General features: G+C 42.0%; 1 protein-coding gene across 5 annotated transcripts in view; it reads left to right on the top strand.

Annotated features, from left to right (window-relative positions):
• IQCK (IQ motif containing K) overlaps positions 1 to 20,284 on the top strand; it is a 127,760-nt gene that overhangs the window by 77,829 nt on the left and 29,647 nt on the right. For all 5 annotated transcript variants that reach the window (XR_014017674.1, XM_081257295.1, XM_081257293.1 and 2 more), the window contains one exon: positions 16,842 to 16,953. Coding sequence is in view for 4 of the 5 variants with exons in the window: in XM_081257295.1 (XP_081113421.1) it covers positions 16,842 to 16,953 (112 nt within the window). In the remaining variant the exon portion in view is untranslated. The remainder of the gene's footprint in view (positions 1 to 16,841; positions 16,954 to 20,284) is intronic.

The raw sequence follows: 20,284 nt of genomic DNA, 5'->3' as shown, positions 1-20,284 counted from the left end.
TTATTTCTGTTTCTTTTCTTTCTTCCAGTTTTATTGAGATATCATTGACATACAGCATTGAATAAGTTTAAGGTGTACAGTATAATGATTTGACTTGCGTACGTTGTGAAATAATTACCACAGTAAGTTTAGTGAACATCCATCATCTCATATAGATAAAAAATTAAAGAAATAGAAAAAACATTTTTTTCCATGTGATGAGAACTCTTAGGGTTTGCTCTCTTAATGGGCATTTTAAAATATTCACATCCACATAATGGTGTCTTCTTCCTGGTCTTACCCCAAAGTCAAGTATGCAATAACGTGTATAAAACTCAGTGTGCCTATCCCGGAAGAGCAGAAGGACTACAAGTGGTAATTTAAAGAAGTAAAAGTAGAAAGCCACTCAAAAGGGAGCTTTGTTTTGCAAAGAAATTGTTTATGTGTTAAACCTCACACTGCACTCTGCGGTATTTGCTGATGGACACAACCACTGCTATTTAACTTGATTCCCTAATCATAAAAATAATGACCGGGATTAGCCCAGTTCAATGGGGACATGCTTTCCCCAGGGCTCACAAAAGCCTTCTCTAGGGATCCAGGCTTTCCTGGTAATGAGACATTAACTAACAAGGTGCTGTATTTCGCATTGGTAAACAGCAGTCCTCGATTTGAAATGAAAGAAATCAAGGAAAAGAGGAAGCGTCTCTGGCCAAATGGAGGAAAGTCACCCTAACCTGATGAGCAGGACCCTGAGAACAATGGCAGGCCTCCAGAATGATGGGGAAACAGGTGGCTCTGTTTGTTGAATACTTACGTAATGGGATTCAAGGGATTGTAGCAAAAATCCATCCATTATTTTTAAGTTAAAGAACTCTTGTTTGCCTCTCAGCAGCCTGTTACTTAAAATTTAAACACTGGTATTCCTGAAACAATATATGCTCATTGTAAACAACCCAAACAATTCAATCCAGAAAAATATGTAGTAAAAAGTGAAAGCCCCCCTCCCGACCAATTTCATTTCCTCCCTAGAGGAACCCACACTCCTTGGGTATCCTTCCAAACTTTAAGAATAAACCAATTGTAAAGAAAGAATTTGACTATAATAAAACATAGTCAACTTGCTGATTATAATTAGTGCTAGCCTTTCTTTAGTGATTCAGAAGATCCTTCGAGTTTATTCTCATTGAGGGTATCAGCTGTCACAGTACAGAAATGTGGGGATTTCTGTGTGCTTATATCCCAATAAACAGAAGCTTGTGGGAAAGTTGTGGACAACCCCCCTTTTGGCCTCCCAGGAGGATTTGGGCTTGCTCAGACCACAGCTGATAACCTTCCTACCCAGAACAGAGATGTTGAAGGTACCTAACCCTATGAACATGAGACTTTAGGAAACATTATAAAAACATTGGTTTGTAATTTAAAAGATTTGGGGGATTACCTTATGTTCTATGACATAAATATAGGGTCATTTTTATTCTCTGAAGTTTGCATAACTTTATAATTGTTAGGTAGATACATATATAGTACTTTATATGTGTATATAATTTTTTAAATTATACATTTATAGACAAATTTTATTTTTTTAAGCAAGAGTAGCTTTCATTTGTAATTTCAGCTGGAAACAGTCAAGTCTTCTTTACTTTGGAAAAAGAAAATCACTTGAGTAGTTTTCTTAAAACAAGGAAGACACCCCATACCCCATGCACTAGAAGAAGAAGCTATAAGAAGAACTTTATTTTTCTTAAGTGTGATAAGGCCAGTTCTCCAAATTCCTCTTGGTGAGTAGAGCTCTGGTGTGCATTGGATCAATCTGCATAAAGAAAGTAGGAACTTTCTGGATGGAAAGGGATTGAGTCATCCCAACCCCAGAATTTCTCAAGATTCCTAGTTATAAAAACCCATGGGAGAACCCTTCTGGAAGAAACAGAACTCTTGGGAAACTAATCCAGGAAGGTAAAAGGTTAAAGGATGTTGTTGATTGCAAGTTTGTCATGACTGGGCTCCCTATCACTTTTAAGTGGTTGTTCTTGCTTTGAAACTGAAAACAAAAAAGTAGTCATCCCTCAGTATCTACGGGGAATTGGTTCCAGGACCTGTGCGGATACCAAAATGGGAGGAAGCTCAAGTCCCACAGTTGGTCCTTGGTATCTGAAGTTCCACATCCATGGATTCAACCCACCATGGATTGTGTATTACTGAACCATACAAGTGGACACACACAATTCAAACCCATGTTACTCATGGGTCAACTATATTTCCATATTTTAGTGATGGATCTGGATCTGAAGATATTTTGCTGCTTGTTCTTTTGTTTCAACTTCCTCAAAGGCAAATCCCTTTGGATTTCCAGTAGACTTATAATGTGGTATACTCATCTAAACCACATTGCCACATTTTAAAAATACTTTTTCAATCCAGCTGTGATGAACATTTTGGGAAGTAATTCCTATGCTGAATTGGAAGCAGTATTAAATATGTTAGGATGTAATAAGTATATACTAAGCTTTATTCACAATCCCTATACCTTATTTAGAAGGTCAATAAATTTTAACTTAAAAAAAAAAACAACATTGTGGGAATGGAATTGAGAGTTCAGAAATGAACCCATACAGCTGTGGTCAATTGATTTCTGACAAGGGTACCATGACTATTCAATGGGGGAAATAATTGTCTCTTTAACAAATGGTGCTGGGAAGACTGGATGTCTACATGCAGAAGAAATAAGTTGGACTCTAACCTTATACCGTGTAAAAAATTAGCTCAAAATGGATCATAGAGCTAAATATAAGAGCTAAAACTATACAACTCTTGTAAGAAAACATAGAAGTAAATCTTTATGACCTTGAATTCAGCAATGGTTTCTTAGGCATGACACCTGAAGCACAAGCAACAAAGAAAAAATAGATAAATTGGACTTCATCAAAATTAAAAACTTTGTGCATCAAAGGACACTAACAAGGGAATGAAAAGACAGTTTACAGAATGGGAGAAAAGTTTTGCAAGTCGTATATCTGATAAGGGTCTAGTACCCAGAATATATATTGAAGTCTTACAATTCGACAATAAAAAGACAAACAACTGAATTTTATCAAGAGCAAAGGACTTCAATAGATATTTCTCCGAAGAAGATATACCAATGGCCAACAAGCACATGAAAAGATGCTCGATGTCATTAGGGAAATGCAAATCAAAACCACAATGAGATACCATTTTATACCCACTAGGATGGCTATGAGAATAATAATTTTAAAAATGGAAAATATGCATTGGCAAGGATGTGAAGAACCCTCATACATTGCTGGTGAGAATATAAAATGATGCAGCTACTGTGAAAAACAATTGGTTGTTTCTCAATAAGTTAATCATAAAATTACCATATGACCTAACAATTCCACTCCTAGGTATATACTAAAAAAAAAAAAAATTGAAAATATGTGCTCAAACAAAAACTCACACACAAATGTTCATAGCAGCTCTATTAAGTATAGCCAAGGGGCTTCCCTGGTGGCGCAGTCGTTGAGAGTCCGCCTGCCGATGCAGGGGACACGGGTTCGTGCCCCGGTCCGGGAGGATCCCACATGCCGCGGAGCAGCTGGGCACGTGAGCCATGGCCTCTGAGCCTGTGCGTCCGGAGCCTGTGCTCCGCGACGGGAGAGGCCACAACAGTGAGAGGCCCGCGTACCGCAAAACAAAACAAAACAAAAGTATAGCCAAAAAGTAGAAACAACTCCAATGTTCATCAACTGATGAATAGATAAACAAAATGTGGCATGACTATGCCATGGAATATCATTCAGGAAAGAAGTACTGAAACATGCTACAAAGTAGATAAATCTCAAAAATATTAAATGGTAAGTGAAAGACGCCAGACACAAAAGGCTACATATTATATGAGTTAATTTATATAAAATATCCAAAATAGGCAAATCCATAGAAACAGTGGATCTACAGACTAAGAAGACACCATGGAGACTAAAGCAGATTAGTGGATGCCAGAGGCTGGGGAGAGGGGAGAATGGCAAGTGACTGCTTAATGCATATGTGATTTCCTTTTTGGGTGATGAAAGTCTTATGGAACTAGATAGTGGTGATGGTTGCACAACATTGTAAATACACTAATGCCACTGAATTGTACACTTTAAATTGGTTAAAATGGTAGATTTTGTTATGTGCATTTTACCATAATTTTAAAAAATTGGGGTTACTTGTGACTCTATTGAAAATCCAGTGGGAGGGAAGGGAAACAGGCTCCCCAAAGTCAAATTACTATGAGAGAAGGAAGAGGTAGACTCTATTGATGGAGGAAAACCAAAATGGAATAGCAGTGGTTCTGGTGCTGTGAGGCTGTGGATGTTGAAACCCAATTCAGTCTAGCTCTTTCAGGGACTGTGTTTGTGTCCTGGGGAGGTGGATGTGTGGGTGACTCTAAAAAGTTGAAATCAAAGAACTGCACCGATCACAGTAGGAAGCCTGGGTCCCAATGGTCAGAGTAGGAAGTCACAAGACCCAATGGTGTCCCAGAAAATCAGGAGGTTGGGCCCTGGCTTGGAGGCATCACCTGGATCAGCAGAGCTGGGGGCAGTTGGCCCCTTTAGACAAGCCTGTGCGCTCCTACTTGCTCTCTCCCCAGGCTCCCTTTACTCATTTTCCTTAAATGCTAAGTCCTGCAGGTATGCGAGAGTTCCGTTTCTGCTGCAGTTTGTCCTGCATCTCTCTCCAGCACCTGAGACGCCAGATCCTGACTGTCAGCCCAGCCCGTCTGAGTTGTGGCCTCAAGAAGAGAGGGGCAAGCAGGTCACCATTTTGGGCACCTAGGCTAGATAGTGAGGGCCACTGCCTAGAAACGGATACACTGATCTGAGCATGCAATGGGTGACCTGCTCCCCTGCCCACTGCCATGTACTAATTCCTGTATAGGTTACTCTTCCCCCAGAATATAAACCTGCTACCTCATTTTTTTGGTTTTGTTTTTAAAAATATTTATTTATTTATTTGGCTGCGTCAGGTCTTAGTTGTGGCACGCGGGATCTTTTTTGCAGCATGTGGGATCTTTTTAGCTGCAGCATACGGAATCTTTAGTTGCGGCATACGAACTCTTAGTTGCGGCATGCATGTGGGATCTACTTCCCTGATCAGGGATCGAACCCAGGGCCCCTGCATTGGGAGCACAGAGTTGTAGCCACTGGACCACCAGGGAAGTCCCCGCTACTACCTCATTTTAAACAAATAGAGCCCATTAAACAAGGAAACCATTTTCATGAGGACATATTTCTCATAACGTCTTGTTACCCGATGCACAGAGCCAAACAAACTGAAATGTCGGAGTTTGGAGCAGAGAAAGGTTTATTGCAGGGCCATGCAAGGAGATGGGTGGCTTGTGCCCTCCAAACCCCAAATTCCTCAAAGGGTGTCAGCAAAGCACTTTTAAAGGCAAGGTGAGGGAGGACTGTGGTTAGTTGTTGCAAACTTCTTGGTGTAGAAATCCTTTGTTCCTACATACGTCCATGTAGGTCAGGTCACAGTGTTCCTGTAAACCTCCAATAAGACAAATGTTATTCTCTGTTCTCCCACTTTTTATCTCTATATATGATTGGACTCTTAAAGGGCGAAGCCTTGAGAATGAGTTATCCTGTATATTTCAGCCTATAGGCAACATCCTTTTTTTACAATTTATTAATTTTATTTATTTTATGTTTGGCTGCTTTGGGTCTTTGTTGCTGCACGCGGGCTTTCTCTAGTTGTGGAGAATGGGGGCTTCTCTTGTTGCAGAGCACGGGCTCTAGGCACATGGGCTTCAGTAGTTGTGCCACGTGGGCTCAGTAGTTGTGGCGCACAGGCTTAGTTGCTTCGCGGCATGTGGGATCTCCCCGGACCAGGGCTCAAACCCGTGTCCCCTGCATTGGCAAGTGGATTCTTAACCACTGCACCACCAGGGAATTCCGATAGGCAACATCCTTTTACAAAAGATGCAGAACCAGCACAACTAAGCACAGGACACAGAGCACAAAGATTAAAGTAAAAGGAACAGATCTAATATGGAGTCAGATTTGTTCTTCCCTATTACAGTCTCACAGCATTCTTTGGTACTTTAACTTATCTTTCAAAATACATATATCAATTAAATATATCAAGTCACTCAGTTCCAGGCTTGGAATCCATGCTGTGAGGAGTGCCTCTGCCGGCATGTGGGGAGTAGCAAGATGAAGTGGGAAGGGGAGAGTGGGAGTGGCTGTGAGCCTTCTGTGCCTCCTTTGCTTTCTCACCCCTCTGCACCTTCCTGCAGGCTGGTGTCTCTCCCCAGGACACCATGACACTCCATTCACCTCCTCTCCACGGCCAACTCCACTTCATCCTTCCACACTTAGCCTAGAGGCCATCTCCTCCATGAAGGCTTTCCTGACCTCTCCAGGCTGAGTCCGCTGCCCCCTCTGTGTTCCCTTGTACTCGCTGATATCCTTACTCTTATCACACCTTGCTGATCTTGCTCCTGTGTATTCTGTGCCTCCTACTAGCCTTTTTTTTTTTTTTGATTTTATTAAAAAAAATTTTAACATCTTTATTGGAGTATAATTCCTTTACAATGGTGTGTTAGTCTCTGCTTTATAACGAAGTGAATCAGCTATACATATACATATATCCCCATATCTCCTCCCTATTGCGTCTCCCTCCCACCCTCCCTATCCCACCCCTCTAGGTGGTCACAGAGCACCGAGCTGATCTCCCTGTGCTATGCGGCTGATTCCCACTAGCTATTTTACATTTGGTAGTGTATTTATGTCCATGCCACTCTCTCACTTCATCCCAGCTTACCCTTCCCCCTCTCTGTGTCCTCAAGTCCATTCTCTACATCTGTGTCTTTATTCCTGTCCTGCCCCTAGGTTCATCAGAACCTTTTTTTAATCTTTTTTTAGATTCCATATATATGTGTTAGCATACGGTATTTGTTTTTCTCTTTCTGACTTACTTCACTCTGTATGACAGACTCTGTCCATCCACCTCACTACAAATAACTCAGTTTCGTTTCTTTTCATGGCTGAGTAATATTCCACTGTATATATGTGCCACATCTTCTTTATCCATTCATCTGTCGATGGACACTTAGATTGCTTCCATGTCCTAGCTATTGTAAATAGTGATGAAATGAACATTGTGGTACATGACTCTTTTAAAATTATGGTTTTCTCAGGGTATATGAGGAATCTCTCAGTAGTGAGATTCCTGGGTCATATGGTAGTTCTATTTTTAGTTTTTTAGGGAACCTCCATACTGTTCTCCACAGTGGCTGTATCAATTTACATTCCCACCAACAGTGCAAGAGGGTTCCCTTTTCTCCACACCTTCTCCAGCATTTATTGTTTGTAAATTTTTTTGATGATGGCCATTCTGACCAGTGTGAGGTGATATCTCATTGTAGTTTTGATTTGCATTTTTCTGATGACTGCTGATGTTGAGCATCCTTTCATGTGTTTGTTGGCAATCTGTATAACTTCTTTGGAGAAATGTTTATTTAGGTCTACTGCCCATTTTTGGACTGGGTTGTTTGTTGTTTTGATATTGAGATGCATGAGCTGCTTGTATATTTTGGAGATTAATCCTTTGTTAGTTGCTTCGTTTGCAAATATTTTCTCCCATTCTGAGGGTTGTCTTTTCGTTATGTGTATGGTTTCCTTTGCTGTGCAAAAGCTTTTAGGTTTCATTAGGTCCCATTTGTTTATTTTTGTTTTTATTTCCATTTCTCTAGGAGGTGGATCAAAAGGATCTTGCTGTGATTTATGTCATACAGTGTTCTGCCTATATTTTCCCCTAAGAGTTTTACAGTGTCTGGCCTTATATTTAGGTCTTTAATCCATTTTGAGTTTATTTTCATGTGTGGTGTTAGGAAGTGTTCTAATTTCATTCTTTTACATGAGCTGTCCTTTTTTCCCAGCACCACTTATTGAAGAGGCTGTCTTTTCTCCATTGTATATTCTTGCCTCCTTTATCAAAGATAAGGTGACGATATGTGCGTGGGTTTATCACTGGGCTTTCTCTCCTGTTCCATTGATCTATATTTCTGTTTTTGTGCCAGTACCGTACTGTCTTGATTACTGTAGCTTTGTAGTATAGTCTGAAGTCAGGGAGCCTGATTCCTCCACCTCTGTTTTTCTTTCTCAAGATTGCTTTGGCTATTTGGGGTCTTTTGTGTTTCCATACAAATTGTGAAATTTTTGGTTCTAGTTCTGTGAAAAATGCCATTGGTAGTTTGATAGGGATTGCATTGAATCTGTAGATTCCTTTGGGTAGTATAGTCATTTTCAATATTGATTCTTCTAATCCAAGAACATGGTATATCTCTCCATCTGTTGGTATGATCTTTAATTTCTTTCATCAGTGTCTCATAGTTTTCTGCAAACTTTTTTGTCTCCTCAGGTAGGTTTATCCCTCGGTATTTTATTCCTTTTGTTGCAGTGGTAAATGGGAGTGTTTCCTTAATTTCTCTTTCAGATTTTTCATTGTTAGTGTATAGGAATGCAAGAGATTTCTGTGCATTGATTTTGTATCCTGCTACTTTACCAAATTCATTGATTAGCTCTAGTAGTTTTCTGGTAGCATCTTTAGGATTCTCTATGTATAGTGTCATGTCATCTGCAAACAGTGACAGTTTTACTTCTTCTTTTCTGATTTGGATTCCTTTTATTTATTTTTTCTTCTCTGATCGCCATAGCTAAAACTTCCAAAACTATGTTGAATAATAGTGGTGAGAGTGGGCAACCTTGTCTTGCTCCTGATCTTAGTGGAAATGGTTTCAGTTTTTCACCATTGCGAATGATGTTGGCTGTGGGTTTGTCATATTTGGGCTTTATTATGTTGAGGTAAATTCCCTCTATGCCTACTTTCTGGAGAGTTTTTATCATAAATGGGTGCTGAACTTTGTCAGAAGTTTTTCTGCATCTATTGAGATTATCATGTGGTTTTTTTTTGTTTTGTTTTGTTTTGTTTTGTTTTGTTTTTGCGGTACGCGGGCCTCTCACTGTTGTGGCCTCTCCCGTTGCGGAGCACAGGCTCCGGACGCGCAGGCTCAACGGCCATGGCTCACGGGCCCAGCCACTCCGCGGCATGTGGGATCTTCCCCGGCCGGGGCACGAACCCGTGTCCCCTGCATCGGCAGGTGGACTCTCAACCACTGCACCACCAGGGAAGCCCTATCATGTGGTTTTTATCCTTCAATTTGTTAATATGGTGTGTCACATTGATTGATTTGCGTATACTGGAGAATCCTTGCATTCCTGGGATAAACCCCACTTGATCATGGTGTATGATCCTTTTAATGTGCCATTGGATTCTGTTTGCTAGTATTTTGTTGAGCATTTTTGCATTTAAGTTCATCAGTGATATTGGCCTGTAGTTTTCTTTTTTTGTGACATCTTTGGTTTTGGTATCGGGGTGGTGGTGGCCTCATAGAATGAGTTTGGGAGTGTTCCTCCCTCTGCTATATTTTGGAAGAGTTTGAGAAGGATGGGTGTTAGCTCTTCTATAAATCTTTGCTAGAATTCACCTGTGAAGCCATGTGGTCCTGGGCTTTTGTTTGTTAGAAGACTTTTAATCACAGTTTCAGTTTCAGTGCTTGTGATTGGTCTGTTTATATTTTGTATTTCCTCCTGGTTCAGTCTTGGAAGGTTGTGCTTTTCTAAGAATTTGTCCATTTCTTCCAGGTTGTCCATTTTATTGGCATATAGTTGCTTGTAGTAATCTCTCATGATCCTTTATATTTCTGCAGTGTCAGTTGTTACTTCTCCTTTTTCATTTCTAATTCTGTTGATTTGAGTCTTCTCCCTTTTTTTCTTGTTGAGTATGGCTAGTGGTTTATCAATTTTGTTTATCTTGTCAAAGAACCAGCTTTTAGTTTTACTGACCTTTGCTATTCTTTCCTTCATTTCTTTTTCATTTATTTCTGATCTGATCTTTATGATTTCTTTCCTTCTGCTAACTTTGGGGGTTTTTTGTTCTTCTTTCTCTAATTGCTTTAAGTGTAAGGTTAAGTTGTTTACTTGAGATTTTTCTTGTTTCTTGAGATAGGATTGTATTGCTATAAGCTTCCCTCTTAGAACTGCTTCTGCTGTATCCCATAGGTTTGGGGTCATCGTGTTTTCATTGTCGTTTGTTTCTAGCTATTTTTTGATTTCCTCTTTGATTTCTTCAGTGATCTCTTAGTTATTTAGTAGTGTACTATTTAGCCTCCATGTGTCTGTATTTTTTACAGTTTTTTTTCCTGTAATTCATATGTAGTCTCATAGCATTGTGGTTGGAAAAGATACTTGATATGATTTCAATTTTCTTAAATTTACCAAGGCTTGATTTGTGACCCAAGATATGATCTATCCTGGAGAATGTTCCATGAGCACTGAGAAGAATGTGTGTTCTGTTGTTTTTGGATGGAATGTCCTATAAATATCAATTAAGTCCATCTTGTTTAATGTGTCATTTAAAGCTTGTGTTTTCTTATTTATTTTCATTTTGGATGATCTGTCCATTGGTGAAAGTGAGGTGTTAAAGTCCCCTACTATTATTGTGTTACTGTCAATTTCCCCTTTTATGGCTGTTAGCATTTGCCTTGTGTATTGAGGAGCTCCTATGTTGGGTGCATATATATTTATAATTGTTATATCTTCTTCTTCGATTGATCCCTTCATCATTATGTAGTGTCCTTCCTTGTCTCTTGTAACATTCTTTATTTTAAAGTCTATTTTATCTGATATGAGTATTGCTACTCCAGCTTTCTTTCTTTTTTTTTTTTTTTTGCGGTACGCGGGCCTCTCACTGTTGTGGCCTCTCCCAGTGCGGAGCACAGGCTCCGGACGCACAGGCTCAACTGCCATGGCTCACGGGCCCAGCCGCTCCGTGGCATGTGGGATCTTCCTGGACCAGGGCACAAACCCGTGTCCCCTCCATCGGCAGGCGGACTCTCAAACACTGCGCCTCCAGGGAATCCAGCTTTCTTTTGATTTCCATTTGCATGGAATATCTTTTTCCATCCCCTCAGTTTTAGTCTGTATGTGTCCCTAGGTCTGAAGTGGGTCTCTTGTAGACAGCATATATATGGGTCTTGTTTTTGTATCCATTCAGCCAGTCTATGTCTTTTGGTTGGAGCATTTCATCCATTTACATTTAAGGTAATTATCGATATGTATGTTCCTATTACCATTTTCTTAATTGTTTTGGGTTTGTTTTTGTTGGTCTTTTTCTTCTCTTGTTTCCTGCCTAGAGACATTCCTTTAGTATTTGTTGTAAAGCTGGTTTGGTGGTGTGAATTCTCTTAACTTTTGCTTGTCTGTAAAGGTTTTAATTTCTCCATTGAATCTGAATGAAATCTTTGTTGGGTAGAGTAATCTTGGTTGTAGGTTTTTCCCTTTTCACTTTAAATATGCCTGCCACTCCCTTCTGGCTTGCAGAGTTTCTGCTGAAAGATCAGCTGTTAACCTTATGAGTTATTTATGGGTATGTTGTTTGTTACTTTTGCCTTGCAGCTTTTTTTTTTTTTTTTGCTGTACGCGGGCCTCTCACTGCTGTGGCCTCTCCCGTTGCGGAGCACAGGCTCCGGACACACAGGCTCCGCGGCCATGGCTCGCGGGCCCAGCCGCTGCGCGGCATGTGGGATCTTCCGGGATAGGGGCACGAACCCGTGTCCCCTGCATCGGCAGGCGGACTCTCAACCACTGCGCCACCAGGGAAGCCCTGCCTTGCAGCTTTTAATATGTTTTCTTTGTATTTAACTTTTGATAGTTTGATTAATATGTGTCTTGGCATGTTTCTCCTTGGATTTATCCTGTATGGGACTCTCTGCGCTTCCTGGACTTGATTGACTATTTCCTTTTCCATATTATGGAAGTTTTCAACTATAATCCCTTCAAATATTTTCTCAGTCCCTTTCTTTTTCTCTTCTTCTTCTGAGACCCCTATAATTCGAATGTTGGTGCGTTTAATATTGTCCCAGAGGTCTCTGAGACTGTCCTCAATTCTTTTCATTCTTTTTTCTTTATTCTGCTGTGTGGCAGTTATTTCCACTATTTTGTCTTCCAGGTCACTTATCTGTTCTTCTGCCGCAGTTATTCTGCTATTGATTCCTTCCAGAGAATTTTATATTTCATGTATTATGTTGTTCATCATTGTTTGTTTGCTCTTTAGTTCTTCTAGGTCCTTGTTAAACCTTTCTTGTATTTGTCCATTCTATTTCCAAGATTTTGGGTCACCTTCACTATCATTACTCTGAATTCTTTTTCAGGTAGACTGTCTATTTCCTCTTCATTTGTTGGGTCTGGTGGGTTTTTACCTTGCTCCTTCATCTGCTGTGTGTCTCTGTCTTCTCATTTTGCTTAACTTACTGTGTTTGGGGTCTCTTTTTCACAGGCTGCAGGTTCATAGTTCCTGTTGTTTTTGGTGTCTGCCCTCAGTGGATAAGGTTGGTTCAGTGACTTGTGTAGGCTTCTTGGTGGAGGGGACTGGTGCCTGTGTTCTGGTGGATGAGGCTGGATGTTGTCTTTCTGGTGGGCAAAACCACATCTGGTAGTGTGTTTTGGAGTGTCTGTGAACTTAGTATGATTTTAGGCAGCCTCTCTGCTAATGGTTGGTGTTGTGTTTCTGTCTTGCTAGTTGTTTGGGCGTCCAACACTGGAGCTTGCTGGCCGTTGGGTGGAGCTGGGTCTTAGCGTTGAGATAGAGATCTCTGGGAAGCTCTTGCCGATTGATATTACATGGGGCCAGGAGGTCTCTGGTGGTCCAATGTCCTGAACTCAGCTCTCCCACCTTAGAGGCTCAGGCCTGACACCAGGCTGGAGCACCAAGACCCTGTCAGCCACAGAGCTCAGAAGAAAAGGGAGAAAAAAAAGAAAGAAAAAAAAGATAAATAAATTAAAGGAAATTATTAAAATACAAAAATAATTTTAAAAAGGAGGAGAGCAACCAAACCAATAAAGAAATCCACCAGTGATAACAAGTGCTAAAAACTAAACTAAGATAAACATAAAAATAGAAACAAATCAGTCACAGACAGCAAACCCCAAGTCTACAGTTTCTCCCAAAGTCCACCACCTCAATTTTGGGACGATTCATTGTCTATTCAGGTATTCCACAGATGCAGGGCATATCAAGTTGATTGTTGGGATTTAATCTGCTTCTCTGGAGGCTGCATGGAGAGATTTCCCTTTCTCGTCTTTGTTTACACAGCTCCTGGAGTTCAGCTTTGGTTTTCGCCCCATGTCTGTGTGTAGGTCGCCCTCAGGCATCTGTTCCCTGCCCGGACAAGAAGGGGTTAAAGCAGCGGCTGATTAGGGCACTCTTGCTCTCTCAGGCCAGGGGGAGGGAGGGGTAGGGTAGTAATAATTGGAATGCGGGGCTAGCCTGTGGTGGCAGTGGCTAGCATTACATTGCAACAGCCTGAGGCATGCCGTGTGTTCTCCCAGGGAAGTTGTCCCTGGATCACGGGACCCTGGCAGTGGCGGGCTGCACAGGCTCCCACGGTGGGGGGAGGTGTGGATAGTGACCTGTGCTTGCACACAGGCTTCTTGGTGGCAGCAGCAGCAGCCTTAGCATTTCATGCCCATCTCTGGGGTCTGAGCTGATAGCCGCGGCTTGCACCCGTCTCTGGAGCTCGCTTAGGCAGTGGGCACATGGGGAAAGAATCCCCTCTCCTCACGCACCCTGAAACAATGGTCTCTTGCCTCTTAGGCAGCTCCAGACTTTTTCCTGGACTCCCTCCTGGCTAGCTGTGGCGCACTAGCCCCCTTCAGGCTGTGTTCACGTCGCCAACCCCAGTCCTCTCCCTGGATCTGACCGAAGCCCGAGCCTCAGCTCCCAGTCCCCACCCATCCCATCGGGGGAGCAGACAAGCCTCTCAGGCTGGTGAGTGCCGGTCGGCACCAATCCCCTGTGCGGGAATCTCTCCGCTTTGCCCTCTGCACCCCTGTTGCTGCGCTCTCCTCCGTGGCTCTGATGCTTCCCCCCAACCCCCTGTCCACCAGTGAAGGGGCTACCTAGTGTGTGGAAACTTTTCCTCCTTCACAGCTCCCTCCCAGAGGTGCAGGTCCCGTCCCTATTCTTTTGTCTCTGTTTTTTCTTTTGTCTTTCCCCCTACCCAGGTATGTGGGGATTTTCTTGCCTTTTGGTAAGTCTGAGGTGCCAGCGTTCAGTTGGTGTTCTGTAGGAGTTGTTCCACATGTAGATGTATTTTTGATATATTTGTGGGGAGGAAGGTGATCTCCACGTCTTACTCCTCCGCCATCTTGAAGGTCCCCTCCTACCAGACTCTTAAGTCCCTCAAGGGAAATTGGAACAGTCTGCCTACATTTGAATCCACCATTTCCTAGCTCCAAGACTTGGCAAGCCACTTAAACGCGGTTTCCTTATCTGTAAGGTGGAGATAATCATTTCTGCCTGGTTTTTTTTTTTTTAATGTTGAGCCTTCCTTTAATTAATTAATTTATTTTTTATTTTTGGCTGTGTTGGGTCTTCGTTTCTGTGCGAGGGCTTTCTCTAGTTGTGGCAAGTGGGGGCCACTCTTCATCGTGGTGCGCAGGCCTCTCACTGTCGCGGCCTCTCTTGTTGCAGAGCACGGGCTCCAGACGCGCAGGCTCAGTAGTTGTGGCTCACGGGCCCAACTGCTCCGCAGCACGTGGGATCTTCCTAGACCAGGGCTTGAACCCGTGTCCCCTGCATTAGCAGGCAGATTCTCAACCAGTGTGCCACCAGGGAAGCCCTTCTGCCTGGTTTTGATAGTTAAAATTTGTAAAACATTTAAACAATGCCTGGGACATAAGTGTTCAATAAATATGAGTTATATTAGTAATTTAAAAATAATAACAATAATCATTATTACAGTTACCATTAATTATCTCTTTATTCTCAATGTCTAGCACAAAGCGCAGTATGCAGTAGGCACTCAATCAAATGGAACTGTGGTTAATACATTAACTGTGATTAATCCAGAACTCTGCTGTCCAGTACAATAGCCACCAGCTATATGTGGCTATTGAGCACTTAAAATGTGTCTAGTCCAAATTAAGATGCTCTGTAAGTATAAAATACATACCAGAGGTTGAAGACTTGGTATAGAAAACAGAAAGTAAAATATCTCATAAATTATATTTTATATTGATTACATGTTGAAATTATATTATTTTGTATCTTTTAGGTTAAGTAAGATATACTCTTAAAAATAATCTTGCCAGTTTATTTTCACTTTTTAAAACAAGATTGCAATAGAACTACCATATAATCCAACAATTCCACTTCTGGGTATTTACCCTAAGAAAACAAAAACATTAATTCAGAAAGATACGGGAGGGACTTCCCTGGTGGTACAGTGGTTAAGAATCCACCTTCCAATGCAGGGGATGCGGTTTCGATCCCTGGTCGGAAAGCTAAGAACCCATGTGCTGTGGGGCAACTAAGCCCGCACACCACAACTACAGAGCCCATGTACCCTGGAGCCTGCACACCACAGCTAGGGAGCCCGCGCACTGCAGTGAAAGATCCTGCGGGCCGCAACTAAGCCCTGATACAGCCAAAAATAAAATAAATAAATAAATATATTTTTTAAAGATATGGGAATTCCCTGGCAGTCCAGTGGTTAGGGCTCCATGCTTTCACTGCCGAGGGCTGGGGGTTCCATCCCTGGTTGGGGAACTATGTTCACTGCAGCATTATTTACAATGGCCAAGATATGGAAGCAGCTGAAGTGTCCATTGATAGATTAATGAATAAAGATGTGGAATATGTATCTCTTCTGTCTCTGTGTCACATTTTGGTAATTCTTGCAATATTTCAAACTTGTTCATTATTATTATATTTGTTATGGTGATCTGTAATCAGTGATCTTTTGACATTATTATTGTAATTGTTTTTTTGTTTTGTATTTTTAAATTAAGGGATGTACATTGGTTTTTTTAGACATAATGTTGCACACTTAATAGACTACAATATAGTGTAAACATAGCTTTTATATGCACTGGGAAACCAAAAAATTTGTGCCACTTGCTTTATTTCAATATTTCCTTTATTGTAGTGGTTTAGAACTGAACCTGAAATATTTCCAAGGTATGCCAATATTACTCAGCCATAAAAAAAGAATGAAATCTTGCCATTTGTGACAACATGGAAGGATCTAGAGGGTATTAGGCTAAGTGAAATAAGTCAGACAAAAAAGACAAATACAGTATGATTTCACTTATATGTGGAATCTAAAAAAACAAATGAACAAACAAAACAGAAACAGACTCACAGATACAGAGAACAAACTGGCATTTGCAGAGGGGAGGTGAGTGGGGGGGATGGGCAAAATAAATGAAGGGGATTAAGAAGTACGAACTTCCGGTTATAAAATAAATTAGTCACGGGGATGTACTATACAGCATAAAGAGTATAGTCAATAATACTGTAATAATTTTGTATGGCGACAGATGGTTTCTAGGCGTATCATGGTGATCATTTCATAATGTATGTAAATGTCAAATCACTATGTTGTACACGTGAAACTAACATAATATTGCATGTCAATTATACTTCAATAAATGAATATTTTAAAAAATAATAAGATGAGACTGCAAGGAAATATAAAATTTCACATGTGATTTCATTATATTTCTGTTGGACAGCACAGATCTAGAAAGCCCTCAGCCTACCATAAGTGTAGCAAACCTTCATCCAACCTCATTTACTTTCAAATATTATATAAGCTTTAGGAGTATAGATAATTCGTTTAGAACAATGATTCATTTAGAATCAAAAGTACATCCAGGTGGTTTGTAAAGGATTTTCCTTGCAGGGTTAACAAGCTAATGTGTAAAAGTATGTAGAAAGAGAACTAAAGCTTTGGGGGAATTTTCCAGGTTCGCCGTGATCCTGAGATTCAAGAATTGCGTCAGTGGCAGAAAAAACTGCGTGAGGACAAGCACATCCGCCACCAAGTCAGAGTCTTCTGGGCCAAGCAAGAGCAGAAAGGTCAGTGGTTTGATTCACAGTCCTTGGTTTATTCAGGAAAAGCCTAAGTCTTACCCCAGGCTCAAGAAGGAAGCCCTCTGAGGTTTTATAAGGTCCCTATATCTGCGCGGGACTCCACTGGGGGTAGGGGAGGTGGCAGCATGTTAAGATTCAGCTTTGGAATGACAATATAATTGACATGGCCATTCCCCTCACTCAGGGACACATTTAGTGTCATCCCATGTCTGCAGGTCTCTTTTTTTAGCTGCAAGACAAAAAGAATAACTCATCATTTTGGAGACACAGTGCCCATCAAGGTGATGGGTAGTTTTTCTTCTAAGCTGTTGATTGTGTGTCTGAACTCAAGCAGTGTTTTATGCCATCCTCTCCCCTTTTCTGAGAAATTAAACACATACACACATTGAAGTATTAAGAATAACAGAACAAGCACCCATCACCTGTCATGTGCAAGTGTCACCATTTTGTCCTATTTGCTTCCCTTCTTTATTTTTAAACTTTAAGTTACTACATATTCGTGATAGGAAAATTAGAAAAACAAACCAAAAGGGGGGTGAAAATCAGAAATCTCACCACCATTAAAATTTTGGTGCATATCCTGCTATACTTTTTCAGTACAAAAAGATGCAAATAAATATATATTCATATATTATTAAAAATGGGCTTTTACATTCTGTTACAAGTACATCTGTATATTCTGTTATATCATCTACCCTGTCACTGAACATACTCAGGACGTCGTTCGGTCAGCACTAGAGAGTGGCATCATGACTTTTGTTTTTTTGGCTGCATTGGGTACTTCATTGCTTTGCGTGGGCTTTCTCTAATTGTGGTGAGCGGGGGCTGCTCTTCATTGCGGTGCATAGGCTCTAGGCGCGTGGGCTTCAGTAATTGTGGCACATGGGCGTAGTAGTTGTGGCTTGCAGACTCTAGAGCGCAGGCTCAGTGGTTGTGGCACACGCACTTAGTTGCTCCGCGGCATGTGGGATCTTCCTGAACCGGGGCTCGAACCCATGTCCCCTGCATTGGCAGGTGGATTCTTAACCACTGCACCACCAGGGAAGTCCCATCATGATGTTTAATGGCTGTGTGGTATGGATTTGGCATCACTTATTTAACCAACAACATGGAATGAGATTCATGATGTATTAACAAGTGGAAAAAAGTTGCAGAACCATAAATTTTCATTCATATTAAAAATATATACAGGGAAACTGAGAGATGTCTAAACAGCCTGGAAGAATACTTTAATGGTAGTTACCTTTAGGAATTAGGACTAGGGGGAATCTTGCACTGTTGGAATCTTTTAAATAAGTACAGTACTTTACAATTATGAAAACCAATGGAAAAAAAATGATCATAGCTACCTCGGCAGCCTACAGGCCATCATAATCTCCCCATCCGTGCTCTGACCTCCCCACCCTCCCCGTCCCTGTCCCCCTTCACTAGGCTGCAGCTCCTCCAGTCTCTCTTGTTCTGCCGTATGCCAACGCCTTCCTCACCTCTTGGGACTCTGCACTTCCTATCCCTTTCCTGCCAAATCATCCTTTCCCAGCTCCTGTGTGGCCATTTCTTCTCACCCTCCAGGCCTGGGGACATTACCGCCTCAGAGGGGCCTTCCCACGTTGCCCTGCCTAAAGGGAGCAGGAAAAATATTGAGCAATCTCAGCATGGTGGAGTCTAAACAAGTTTTCTTTTTTGCCCAGAAACTGTCTTCAACCCCGTTCTCTCGAACCTCTTTCCAGTTCCTGCTTGGCATATTGGCTAGATTTCATGTCTTTTAAGTATGTTGTGATTTCATAAAGTCCAGTCTACTTAACAGTCTCCATCTCAGGTCCAATTGAATGCTTACCCACCCGCCTCTGCTCTGCTTCAGTGGGGTTGGGGGTGGGGGAGAGAATTGTCTGATCTTTCACACGCCCACCCTTTCCTCTTCAAAGCCACTTGCTCCTTCGGCGGGTTTGGATGGGAGGGAGGGAGATCCAAGGGGCATCTTCTCTGCACGTCCTGTTGTGATCCTCTCTTGGCTGCTGCCGCTTCTCTGACTGAGACTGTGTGGCCACCCATGTCCTGTGGGCAGGCATCCCCTTGCTGGCTCACTGACTCCTGTGTTTCATATGAGCTCTTCCTCAGGGGAGTCAACACGTGGCAGACCCCCCTCTAGGGATCTGGCTCTGTCTCTCCCTTTTCTACCACCTCCCGGACCCCACCTCTGCCAGTCCACTCCCAGCCTTTTGCTCCCGGGGTCTCCTTACCCAGTGGCCAGCCCTCTCGGGTGGGGCAATGGAAAGATAGTTCAGGTTACCTCCCAGCGTCCACCTGACGCAGAGGAAAACAGCGGTGGACACGCAGACTTCTCCACTGCCCCACCCCAGCGTGTCTCCCCAGTTCACACTGAATCTGCTCTAACAGGCACAGTAGAATGAAGTGTAATGTAAATCTGCCCTTAAAGGAGATGACCAACCAGATCATGGAGCACCCCCATTCTTTTTTTTTTTTTATAGTGTTTATTTTTACTTGTTGACAGTTTGCTTTATTTATTTATTTATTTTTGGCTGTGTTGGGTCTTCGTTTCTGTGCGAGGACTTTCTCTAGTTGTGGAGAGCGGGGGCCACTCTTCATCGCGGTGCGCAGGCCTCTCACTATCGCGGCCTCTCCTGTTGCGGAGCACAGGCTCCAGACGCGCAGGCTCAGCAATTTTGGCTCACGGGCCCAGCCGCTCCGCGGCATGCGGGATCCTCCCAGACCAGGGCACGAACCCGTGTCCCCTGCATCGGCAGGCAGACTCTCAACCACTGCGCCACCAGGGAAGCCCCACCCCCATTCTTTTTGAGTTGTTCTCTTGGCTCTTCCCTCCCTTGTCTTAGGGCTTGGGTGGTGGAAGCACCCACTCTTGTCTAAGAGAAGGGAGAAAAGCAAGCACTCTCCTTTAGGACAGATTCTCAATCTTTTTGGACTGTGGACCAGTAAGAAATAGTTTTATGTCACAATTTAGTACATATGAATGTACAGATGGTTTCATATATACCTAGCTAAAACAGAAGTTTTATGAAAAAATTACCTTATTATATGTAATACCCTTTGGTATTTTCTAGTCTACTGAGTTTTTAATTTTGTTAATGCTGGACATGACTCAGTAAATTTATTTCATGGCCCACTAATGTATCTTGGCCCATGGTTTGAAGCACACTGCATTGATTCACTACTCCACAGCTCCTACGGTTTCTTCTCCCCCCTTTCCTACCCGTAGTCATCAGCTTAAGTAATGGTTAGGCCCCTTCCTCATAAACAGTTGTTCTCAATATTGGCTGCATATTTGAATCACCTCAGGAGC

The sequence above is a fragment of the Mesoplodon bidens genome (genome assembly GCF_964165515.1).
Source record: "Mesoplodon bidens genome assembly, chromosome: 15".
NCBI lineage: Eukaryota > Metazoa > Chordata > Mammalia > Artiodactyla > Ziphiidae > Mesoplodon > Mesoplodon bidens.
The sequence above is the reverse complement of the archived record's forward strand: the minus strand, read 5'-3'. Positions and strand labels throughout refer to the sequence as shown.